Genomic DNA, 13003 nt, shown 5'->3' with positions numbered 1-13003 from the left:
AAATAAAAATGAATTTTATACTGTTTATAACAAACCAACAGAATGACCAGACAGATCCTCTTGTCAAGCTTTACTTACAGGGATCTGAAAATGCTCCATTCCACTTTCTATTTTAAAGACCTTACAGGATCCTCTGCTTTGTCAGATTTATATACACCCTTAAAAACTTGAAGTCTTCAAAGCCTTACATAAAAAGACTAAGGACAAAGAAACATAATCTGCACTTAATCAAGGGTGTCATCAGGCTCTCCAGAGTGCAGAATATCCTTCTAAAAAGTATAAATAAAGGGAGATGTGTGAACACTCCAAGGAGATGACGACCGAACACCACAATTAACTTACAGACATCTGGCTGGCAACATCTATCAACAAGACTGTTGTCCAAACAATATGTATGGTGTATTTGCATTGCTAAACTGTATATTTATACTGGGGAATATAGGCATCACCATGTCTGTCCATTTATACTGGGGAATATAGGCATCACCATGTCTGTCCATTTGATAGATATTGATGAAACTTTATACAATTATAGACTACTACCTGAGGCTATACTCTATCCCTATTCAACATGTACAAGGGGAGGTAATTCAATGTACTTACTTCAATATGCAAACAGTAGTGCAGCACAGTGGGGATCATCCCCATTTCTCATTTAAAACTGCTATCCTTTACTCTATTGGTCTTCAATTTCATTGGTGTACAATTGGTAGATTGTTTTTGTGTATTTTCAGTCCATTAAACAACAACATTCCCAGACAGATTCCTCTACTAAATGTAACTGTGAGGAAAAATTCAACAAAAAGATGAAGGATTACCAGGATAAAATAGAAAAAGAACATGAAGCCAATACAGATAAAGCTCTCAAAGAATTGTCTGATAGGGTAAGTGTTCATGCTTAATGAGGGTGTGATAGGGTATGTCAGTTCATGCTTAATGAGGGTCTGATAGGGTAAGTGTTCATGCTTAATGAGGGTCTGATAGGGTATATGTTCATGCTTAATGAGGGTATGATAGGGTAAGTGTTCATGCTTAATGAGGGTATGATAGGGTAAGTGTTCATGCTTAATGAGGGTCTGATAGGGTAAGTGTTCATGCTTAATGAGGGTCTGATAGGGTAAGTGTTCATGCTTAATGAGGGTCTGATAGGGTAAGTGTTCATGCTTAATGAGGGTCTGATAGGGTAAGTGTTCATGCTTAATGAGGGTCTGATAGGGTAAGTGTTCATGCTTAATGAGGGTCTGATAGGGTAAGTGTTCATGCTTAATGAGGGTCTGATAGGGTATGTGTTCATGCTTAATGAGGGTCTGATAGGGTAAGTGTTCATGCTTAATGATTTGATATGTAATTGATATATAATTTAAGTGATATACAATTTTATAGTTAACAAATCAACAAAATTACCACACTTGAGTGAATATGTTGTCTAAAACACTTTAGATTTGACAGCAGCAATAGAAGGCATGCCACAGGGTTCTGCAGAACATTATATGAATCAATATTTCTACATATTGGTCCTATATCTTGCATGTGATAAAAATTTCAGTTGCTTTAAGAGTCAAAAATTGAATCTTGTCTTCAAAATTGTTTAATTAAACTCATTCCACAAAGTAACTTGTACCCCATTATGCCCCCATTATTCCACATTTTTCAAAACAATATGGATGTATTATGTTATAGTATACCTGCGTATTCTTCAGTCATTTTAGTTTCTGGACTCTTAAGATAAATTCTTTATATCAGAGAGCAAAATCCTAAAGGTTCTTCTATTGATGTTTTGTATTCTATTTGTTGATTAGTTACTGAAAGATTTTGAAGAGGATAAACAGCAGGCTGTTTCCAGGGCAACGTCGAGTATGGTACGGGAAATAGAGAAAACGAAACGACAAACAGAAGAAAAATGTAAAGCAGAGATCCTGGACGAAATGAAAAAATTACAGCAAAAACACAAAGAAGCCATTTCACAGACAAAAAAGAAACAATGGGTACATTTTATTTGAGTTTTTATGAAATAACCTTTTAAAATCCTATTTTAGTGATCTGCAATAGTGGTGTGGCAATAAATTCTGATACAGATCATGGTCTCCACCAAGACTTGGTCAAACTTAATACCTAGGGACATTGTGTTTTTGGTCTGTTTTTCTATCCGTCACTCTGTTCCGCTTCAGGCTAAAGTTTTTGGTCAAGGTAGTTTTTAATGAAGTTGAAGTCCAATCAACTTTAAATGTAGTACACATGTTCCTTATGATATGATATTTACTATTTTAATACTAAATTAGAGTTTTACCCTGATTTCACAGTCCACTGAACATAGAAAATGTATCTGTCCCGTTAAAGAGATAACTGTATTGAATTTTAAGCTTGGTCTTCGTAAAATGTAGTTTACCTAGCAACATGAAGTGTAGTTTTTAAATGGATAACTGTGACAGTTAACTGGAAGATTTAAGAATGCCAAGCTTAAAATATAATACAGTTATATCCATTCTAATGCCACATATTAAAAATAAATTCCATTTGATAAATATTTTGGCTTAAAAATACCATAAAAGAAAGAGTCTCTGAATCTGTTGCATCATCTTGAGCATCTAAACAATGTAACGTCATATGTTTATTTTGGTTGTCAAACATAACCTAGACTTATATATACTTTTAGCCTGCTTCAGAATGGTTTCAATATTGACAAAAAGAAGATTTTGAAGCTCAAAATGTGACTTAATTCTTTATCTGTTGTTAAGCTGAAGAGGTTGTATATCACCTGTAATTTACTATTCTGATCATTTTATGATTTGTATTTATTTATTTCAGTGTTATAATTGTGAAGAAGAGGCTATGTATCACTGTTGCTGGAACACATCTTACTGTAGTGTAAAATGTCAACAAGAACATTGGCATAAAGAACACAAGCGTGTTTGTCGTCGGAAACGTTAAACACTTATTATTTTCATGTAAGATTGACATTTTTCATTTGTCTGACATTTTTTCATACAACCATCAATATCAGTGTTATAAATTTATAACAAAATTGACTGTCATATACAAGATGTGTATTTTCTATAAGTCAGCAGCTAGAATGTCATCGAAACCATAAAACATTTAATATTTCAATGTCATATTACTCACTTAAATGTATGCTTTCTTCTAATTATTATGATTAGCCTGTTGATCAGATGCTTTTACTAATTATTTTTACACATTTTGAAATAAATGATGTCTTTGCTTATATAACCTCATGTGATGTTTTTTGCTGCATAAATTTTTATATGAATTTAGATAAATATGTATTTACACTGTAGAACAGATTTTTGAATGGACCAAAACTTGCAGAATGTGAAAACAATTGGCTGGACCCTAAATTTTGTTTACCATGTGATAAATATTGACAAAATAGTTGTTCTTCCTCTGATTTTGTCCATTTCTGAGTAAATAAGTCTGTAATGCAATAGACAGACCATTAACAATAAACTTTCTTACCAAAAGTAGTCCATTACTTTTCTTAGGCTATTACTCATGTATCTTACTCTCAAATAAAGGTGGAGCCCTCTTAGTCACTAATTTGACATTATTTGAAATTTGAAAAGGCTTTTAGTGAGCATGCTCTTCCCTGTCGTGCATTTATTCATACATCTTCAATCTACTTCGTGTTTACCAAATAATTTTACATTCTTATAGATAATATGCACATATGAAATTTTTATCTTATTTTTCCTGAAACTTCAAATAAGAGTTTTCTGATATTTTGTATCAAGCTTAATGTGAGAATGCTATACTGTTTGAAATGCTTTATATCCATTGCTTATCAATTCCCAAATACTTATAGCAAGGATAACATAAACATGTGAATCATTATAACTCAAGGATAACATAAACATGTGAATCATTATAACTCAAGGACAACATAAACATGTGAATCATTATAACTCAAGGACAACATAAACATGTGAATCATTATAACTGATCTCCTGGTGAGACTCGTCCATCTCATTAATTATTTCATTCTCTGCAGTTCTCTTTCATTGTTCATGTGTAAATTTTATTATCAGAATTTTTATTTCTGCTTGAGTATTATGAGATGAATACCTTTAAGTCTGTAATTTAAAACTATGGAATTGACTATCTTTTTATTTTGTAAACATAATTTTTTTTTATAGAGTAAGTTATATTTATGTATATATCAAGAATCAGAGCCTGATTTTTTAAATTATTATGAAATATAAGTGTGGAGATCAATGTAGATTATTTTATAATGTATTGATTTTATATTATACAGTGTGTACACATAGATTTTATATTGTGCAGTGTGCACACATACAGTTGACTCTCAATATCTAGAAATCAGCCTGACCATTGAAATATTTCCATATACCAATAGTTCTACATATTTTTGGACATAAGGACCTTCTTTTTGGTTTGATTCAACTGAAATTACAACTCATCAGGAGTCGAAATACATATACTTATATTGGAGAAAGTCCTGAAGTACGGGAAAGTTTCTACTCGTCCAAAGTTTTGAGTCAACTGAGTTTAAGACAACAACAGGTAACTGTATATGATATTGCACTGTGTGTACACTTTTATCGTATTGTGTATACACATTTATGATATTATATGTTATGTACACATAGATTTTATATTTTGCTATGTAGATGGACACATAAACTATATTGTGTTGTGTGTACACAGATTTTATATTGTTTTTTTGTGTACACATACACAATTTTGTACTGTGTGTACACATACACAATAGTGTTCTGTGTGTACACACATATATTCACTGCTGTAGGCATTCTTTGATATATCACTGGTTTGATAATTAAGTTTTGATTGGTATCAGTAACAGGGCAGTGTTATTTAACACTCTGCTGGCATGGGTCTAGTTTAGTAAAGTATATGTGTAGTTGCACTCTGTTTTCCGGCTTTGTACATTGAAACAACTAATGTGTCTCTCTGAAGATATGTCTGTAGTCCCTTCCTCACCATAAGCATGATAAAGAAGAGTTAACATTGGTATCACACTTCAACAATCTTCAAGTTCTTTTATATTTATTATTGATGCAATTTTATAACATAAGAATTATTTCCATTAATTGTCAATGCTTAGTTTTCTCATTCTTCATTATAAACAACTCAATATCGGTCTATACTAATTCACTGTACAATGGCACTTTTTGATGTAATTGGGACACACAAAGTTCAGGTTTAATATTTATGACTAAAATAGAAAACAAGCAGTGAATATGAAGTCTGGAGTGGAACTGTCCTTTGTTATAGATAGAACTATAAAGTGGTTTATAAAATAACATTTGTTGGTGTCACAATTATATGGGAATAAATGTACAGCTTTTACACTTGGTATGATATATGTAACAGTTGTAATAGATAAGTTTGATAGATTGAGGTTTTATTATGGTGTTGTCTGGCAGCTAAGATGTTTTATTTTCAAGTATTTTGTTCTTGCTGTGGAAATTGGCATCAACCACTGTTGCTGTAATAAGATTCTGATTTTCTTATAAAAAGTTTACAAAAATTAAGTAAAAATATTGCTGACTATATCAATGTATTTCATGTGGCCTGAGTGAGGCAGATATTACACTTAGCATAATTTATAGTTGGAGATGAAAACCATTGTATATTTGCATGTTCTATTTAATTTCTTTTATTGTCTCAATCATATGTTGCTATGATTATTTGAGTATTGATAGATACATGTATTTCTCAACATTATATTATTAGGGACATTATTCTTTCCAAAGTTTTATTTTAACATTATGTAAATAGAGACATTTTATTTCATCAATATATAATCATACATATATTTGTATAGTTATACTGTTATTAAGTTTTCTTCATCATGGTATCATTAATCAATTAATGGTCACACTATATATTCATGTCTACCATACAAAATCTCCAAAGAAATATATATATTAGGAAGTTTATTTTGTTCACATTACTAGAACAGGACTTTACTTAAAATTGTAAAAAGGAAATGCATTAAGTGTTTGAATATTGCAAGTTTCTAAGAAAATGTTTTAAAATATGATGAACTTTTTTCTAATGTTTGACAACTTATAAAATAAGAGCTGAGACATAAACCTGTTTTGAAAGAATAGAATGTACACAAAGGAAAACTAGCAGCAAAGTTATATTTAGATACTATCTAATTTTATTTTGTTTTCCTATGTTATAACCTAGAGAAGGTATATAAGGTTATAACAGACTTTGATTTTGGATTTATAATTCTGTAAGACGCAATTCTCCTATAGTTTACATCTGTGACATTTTTTGTTTGGCTAAATATCTTTTAATAACACTTGAAATTCTATTTAGAAACTGTCCTTATATGTGGAATTAGGGAAATTACCAGTGACTAATGTACTCTTACACAACAAAATAGGTAAACAGCACTTTTATACCTATTTTGTTCAGATTTTAATCTTGATTTTACATGCTCTAGTTTGACAGAGTAGCAGAATGTCTTAGCACAGGAGTGGGTAATATTAAGATGGTTTATTCTCTGTAATTTTACTGATTGCTATGTAAACATTTCTTATTATGTGAGTGAATAAACAGATAATATCATGTATGTGTTAGTGTTCAGTATACATACAAGTCTCTGCTGTTTTCAACATAAGCATAGAACTAGAAACGTTTGTTTTATTTTCAAAACTGTGTGAATAGAAGGTATAGTTGACTTGAGGGCCTTATTAAGCCTTAAATATACAACAGAAGGTATAGTTGACTTGAGGGCCTTATTAAGCCTTAAATATACAACAGAAGGTATAGTTGACTTGTCAACGTATATTTGTTCCGCCTAACAGAAGTTCCAATGGAAACTTTGTTATAAACATTGTCATAATATCTATTTCTGTTGGAACAAATATTCTATACCATTTATTCTGTTAGGAACATATACTGTAATATTTATTCCTGTGGAAATAATATTCCAGAATATATTTTCCTTTTGGAACTTATATTATAAAGGAACTTCTATTCTGTGACACCTTATTAAGCCTAAAATATAGTGTTTCAAAATAATATTAATGTATACGATAGAAAGAAAAGATAGTGGGTATCCATTCATGACAGAAAATCAGTACATTCACAGCAAAAATACAAAAGGAACAGCACTGTTATTGCTGTTGTTAATCTTAAAGTCACAAAAACCTTCAACACTGAGAAAAAAACCAATACAATCATTTAGACAACCATGTACAGATATATTTTGGATAACTTGGCAGGAAACTATGTATTTATAGGCCTTATAATTCAGGTATACTATAATATAATATATAATGTATCAGCAACGGGCCATGCATGTGCAGTGTTAAAAAAGACATGATTCTTGTGTTGCCTGATCAAAATCATTAGTGCAAGATAAGTTTGAAATGTGCTCTTGGAGGGTGCAATTGACCCACATCTTTATTGACGTTGATTGCCATTTTTCCTGGCTGAATGATGTTCTGGGTACTTGGCCTTCCATCACAAGTAAAAACTGGACACCACTACGATATAGCCATTCATGCTGAAACACAATAAATCATCTTTCCTTTATAGGAATATGTACCCGATAAGTAAAGGCAACAGTAGTATACTGTTGTTCAATAAGTAAAGGCAACAGTAGTATACTGCTGTTCAATAAGTAAAGGCAACAGTAGTATACCACAGTTCAATAAGTAAAGGCAACAGTAGTAAACCGCTGTTCAATAAGTAAAGGCAACAGTAGTTTACTGCTGTTCAATAAGTAAAGGCAACAGTAGATTACCGCTGTTCGATTTGTAAAGGCAACAGTAGTTTACTGCTGTTCGATAAGTAAAGGCAACAGTAGTTTACCACTGTTCGATAAGTAAAGGCAACAGTAGTATACCGCAGTTTACCACTGTTCGATAAGTAAAGGCAACAGTAGTTTACCGCTGTTCGATAAGTAAAGGCAACAGTAGTTTACCGCTGTTCGATAAGTAAAGGCAACAGTAGTTTACCGCAGTTTACCGCTGTTCGATAAGTAAAGGCAACAGTAGTATACCGCAGTTTACCGCTGTTTGATAAGTAAAGGCAACAGTAGTATACCGCAGTTTACCGCTGTTTGATAAGTAAAGGCAACAGTAGTATACCGCAGTTTACCGCTGTTTGATAAGTAAAGGCAACAGTAGTTTACCGCTGTTCTATAAGTAAAGGCAACAGAAGTTTACCGCTGTTCTATAAGTAAAGGCAATAGTAGTTTACCGCTGTTCGATAAGTAAAGGCAAAGAAATTTACCGCTGTTTGATAAGTAAAGGCAACAGTAGTTTACCGCTCTACGATAAGTAAAGGCAACAGTAGTATACCGCTGTTCGATAAGTAAAGGCAACAGTAGTTTACTGCTGTTCGATAAGTAAAGGCAACAGTAGTTTACCGCTGTTCGATAAGTAAAGGAAACAGTAGTTTACCTCTGTTCGATAAGGAAAGGCAACAGTAGTATACCGCTGTTCGATAAGTAAAGGCAACAGTAGTTTACTGCTGTTCGATAAGTAAAGGCAACAGTAGTTTACCGCTGTTCGATAAGTAAAGGCAACAGTAGTTTACCGCTGTTCGATAAGTAAAGGAAACAGTAGTTTACCGCTCTACGATAAGTAAAGGCAACAGTAGTATACCGCTGTTCGATAAGTAAAGGCAACAGTAGTTTACTGCTGTTCGATAAGTAAAGGCAACAGTAGTTTACCGCTGTTCGATAAGTAAAGGAAACAGTAGTTTACCGCTGTTCGATAAGTAAAGGCAACAGTAGTTTACCGCTGTTCGATAATTAAGGCATCAGTAGTTTACCTCTGTTCGATAAGGAAAGGCAACAGTAGTTTACCACTGTTCGATAAGGAAAGGCAACAGAACTTTACTGCTGTTCATTAAGGAAAGACATTTTTCCCAAACCATATTTCAAGGACTTTAATTTCGTCTTTGATTAGTTTGTTTATACTGCCAAAGTTTATTGTATTGGGATTTCCAATTTTTTAAATTTCGGTTTTGTTTTCATTAATTTTTGAGCCAGATACCAAACCAAATTGTTTAAATCTTCGAGTAATTTTTCATAGTCTGTTAGATTCGTCGATATAATAGAACAATCATCTGCGTGTTAAAAAAGTTTTACATTTGTGCTATGATCAGAAATTTGTATTCCCTGTATATTATTGTTCCTGCGAACTTTACAGGCTTATGCTTCTATTATGACAGCATAAATACTAATACTTATTGGGCATCCTTGTCTAATAGATCTTGTAATTTCAATCTTGTCATTAAGTGATCTATTTATAATATTAACCTTACTTGATATGTTAGTGTAAATGATTTCAATCCATCTTATAAAGTTCGACGGAAAATTCATCGCTCTTAAAGGGGCACTAGCTGTCAAATTAATGGTCACCGATTTGACTCAAATTTTCATATCTGATTTATAACAATGAAAACCATTTATCCTAACTATTAACAGTCTAAAATAAACAGTTTACAGAGCATGGGATAGATAATATATAGTTTCGTTTCGTGTGTATTTTAGTCCAGACGCCATCTAATTAACTATCGATTTGACCTCAGATGACCATGTAAGCGATGTAAACATAAGATATGAATAGATTAAACCAACATGTGCAATTGGATTGTTATAGGTCTATGAATACGGATTTAAAGAGGTCGACTCATTCACTTGCAAGTGACTAACTAATTATCAATGTTTCTTAGCGTAATTTGACAAAATTGAATCTTTTTGGCTGCAAAAAGCGAATTGTTATTTCACGGCCTTATTTCACTATTTCACTTTCATAATTGATTGAACAGAAAAAAATCAAACTTTAGATTTTTTTAGATTTTTTATATATCTCGTAGCTAGTGCCCCTTTAATAACACTTGTATGATAAATTAATAAATGTCATTTCAACTGATCGGGCGGAGCTTATGTTTTACTTTGAATAAGGACAGTCTATTTGAAGATGTGTGTGATACGAATGACTGCCGTTATAATTATTACTGATTTCTAATCACCTTTCACTGTCAACAAAGGAATTTACAAAACAATGACTGGACTTCATTGATGAGTTTATCCTAAAACACCTATCTATAGATGGACTGGTTTATTGTGAGCGAATCGGTTAAACTCCGCCCAGTCAAGAGAAATAAATCGAGTAATACTACAGAACATAAGTCAATGAGATACATTGCAGAGAAAAAAGAAAAATCACAAAAATACCGAACGCCGAGGAAAATTGAGAACGAAAATAACCTAATTCAATGGAAAAAAATCAATGGCAAAATCACGATCACTCAACACCTGGTAAAAAAAATACCAGTGTGCTTTGATTAATGCGAGGATTAATTCGTTTCGCAGTTTTGTTGTTATATTAAGTACTCGATGAGCTTGATTAAACGAGTAAATTTTATAAATGAAACACAAAGCGACAAGGACTAACTTGTACATTAGCACACGTACTGACACTTTTTTACCAGGTGGTGAGTGATCGTGGCCACTGGTGTGACTCTGCTATCATTGACCCCTGTAATGTTCATGCAATCATTCATCACTAAAACGGAATATTATTAACATGTAAACAAAATTCTTCGGGCTAAATTAAGAAATGGGATAGGGCTAAGTTCACCTGTGTTAGTTCCACTACAATTATGTTAAAATCTGAAAGGAGTCAAAATCTGACAGTAATTTTGAAATTAAAGATTTTAATTCAAATGCATAAATCATTTTTTAAAACTTCACATATATCTTTAGTTCTCAATGTTAATCGACGCTTCGTGTTACTGTTTTGTTGGTTTACAAGTTTTGCTTCGAATGATGTGTCTAACCAAATTGCATCAGTTTGTTTTCGAAAGAAACTATAACTATAAAACAGTTCCATTCCCAATAATTTAAATTTTTGTTAAGAATTGTCTTATTATATTTTTTATCAATAAATTTAGATTTTTGAAAATCAGTCAAACTTACAGTTTTTAGCTACATAGTTAACTGTAATCCGTTGATTGCTTTATTTATCAGCGTTTTGCATAACTTTATTTATATCATCTTTATCAGCACTAGCTTAAAAATTGCCTCTAAAATTCCAAACGCTTACACTGTAAGAAAGATACAATTATTGGTGTATTCATGAAACAAGAAAACAATTTTTTGAAATTAGCTGAAACAAAGCTATACACCGCTTTCAAGCAATAAAACTACACACCACTTTAAAGCAACAAAACTACACATCACTTTGAAGCAATACAACTACACACCACTTTGAAGCATTACAACTACACACCACTTTTGAAGCAATTAAACTACACACCACTTTGAAGCAATAAAACTACATACCACTTTGAAGCAAAATGGATTGAAACTAGGATGATATTGCACCTTTTTTTCATTTGCTACTTTCAAGTTCTAAAATTGTTTACAGTGACCAAAGAAATAATTACAATTAAATGTCTGTAAATCATATACACTAATATTTCTACTGTAGTCATCTGATCTTAATAATGAAATAAAGGTAATCTTCAAATTTTTAAAGTTTTGCTTTATTCCCAAACGTATGATGACCTTTCTTGTTTAATAACTTAATTTTTCCAGGGCTATAAGTGACGGCTTCAACAATGAGTATAACCCAAACCGTATAGTAAACTCTACGACACGACAAAATGTAATATAAATCAAAAGAGAAAAACAAACTACCTGATACATTAATTTTACTATCCTTTCAAAAATTGAATAAACATTTAACTCTCTTTCACAAAAAAAAATATATTATCTTTAAATTGATAAAGTAGTTCTAGTATTTCTCCACCTTCAACATTTGCTTCCTTTGAATGCAAATAATTATCCGTCCGGCCTGACACGTGAAATCCAACTTTATGGCATGATATATAGAATGTAAAAAGTCATAATTAATTGTGGTTGTATTTGATAAGCTATTTCTAAATTTGAAAATAAAAAATGAGAAAAAACATCTATAATTACTGTCCTAATTAATTACCTAGTTAAATTATAATTACAAAAACGACACATGTAGCTAATTACACATTCTACAAAGGTACACATCGAGACAAACGATTTGACATGCTAAATACTAATTGTTTTACAGTTTAATACTGTCTATAACATTGTAACAATTTTCTTATTTGATGACTTTAATTGGAGAAAAACAATTATACGCGACGTGATTCATCGACTACTAAGTAAGATAAGTAAGAATTAAGTGATAATGACAGGACTCACGTCTGTCTACAGAATAAAGACATCCTTTGTTTAGATATTGACTTTTTATTCATACATGTAGAACAAGGGATCAACAAAGCAATATAAATCTAAACATAATGACGGCTCAGAATAATTCATGCGTTCAATTAGTACATTGTTGTAAAGGCTATGATGATGAAAGTTGGAAAAAAGTGTTTTTATCTTTCCTACTGGCATAGATTCTTCTACATAATAAAACGAGAAAGTGTTTTGACGAATACGACCCCATTTACACTTCAATCGGACTTAAAAAGTCTACCTCTAGAGGTGATTTGAAAAAGATCGATCTTATTTGAATCGATCTTTTTTTTTGGTGTAAACGCTTAGATTGATCGCGATCGATCTTTTTTCAGGTGTTTGTTATATTTAGATAGGAAAATAAAGGTCAGACTGTTTTTTTTTAAATGTTGTATTGTAAATGCACTGGATTAAGGTAGAACAATACAAAGATTTTTCATCCCCAATCAGACATCTTTAAACTGATGTAATTCCACTCATCTTTCTTTAAATTTTATAAATGAGGTACTAAAAGAAAGAAGAAGGACTAATCTTTCAAATTGTGATAATTTCATTATGACATAATTACTACATAATTAATTGTTATGTAATTAGTTGCCACATTGTGATGTCCATACTTGAATGAATTTAGCTTCTTTGTTATTCATAGCATCCCTAAATATTTCATAGATTCTTGCACAACACAGTTTGACCTCCAAAACTGTGTCTCAGATTTTTCCTATTGTATTTCATTCTCTCATAAATCTT

General features: G+C 31.7%; 1 protein-coding gene and 1 long non-coding RNA gene across 4 annotated transcripts in view; one reads left to right on the top strand and one right to left on the bottom strand.

The window, feature by feature from the left end:
- LOC139513882 (zinc finger MYND domain-containing protein 11-like) overlaps positions 1-6579 on the top strand; it is a 29869-nt gene extending 23290 nt beyond the window's left edge. For all 3 annotated transcript variants that reach the window (XM_071302817.1, XM_071302815.1, XM_071302816.1), the window contains 3 exons: positions 735-884; positions 1800-1985; positions 2806-6579. In XM_071302817.1, coding sequence (XP_071158918.1) covers positions 735-884; positions 1800-1985; positions 2806-2928 — 459 coding nt within the window. In that variant the 3' untranslated portion in view covers positions 2929-6579. The remainder of the gene's footprint in view (positions 1-734; positions 885-1799; positions 1986-2805) is intronic.
- A 117-nt stretch (positions 6580-6696) lies between these two features.
- Positions 6697-11891, bottom strand: LOC139513885 (uncharacterized). Its single transcript, XR_011662538.1, has 3 exons — positions 11787-11891; positions 10952-11079; positions 6697-7522 (listed from the first exon to the last, which is right to left on the bottom strand). It is a non-coding gene; the product is annotated as an uncharacterized lncRNA (long non-coding RNA).
- Positions 11892-13003: the final 1112 nt, after the last annotated feature.

The sequence above is a fragment of the Mytilus edulis genome, chromosome 2 (assembly GCF_963676685.1).
Source record: "Mytilus edulis chromosome 2, xbMytEdul2.2, whole genome shotgun sequence".
In the NCBI taxonomy this organism is placed as follows: Eukaryota; Metazoa; Mollusca; class Bivalvia; order Mytilida; family Mytilidae; genus Mytilus; species Mytilus edulis.
The sequence above is the reverse complement of the archived record's forward strand: the minus strand, read 5'-3'. Positions and strand labels throughout refer to the sequence as shown.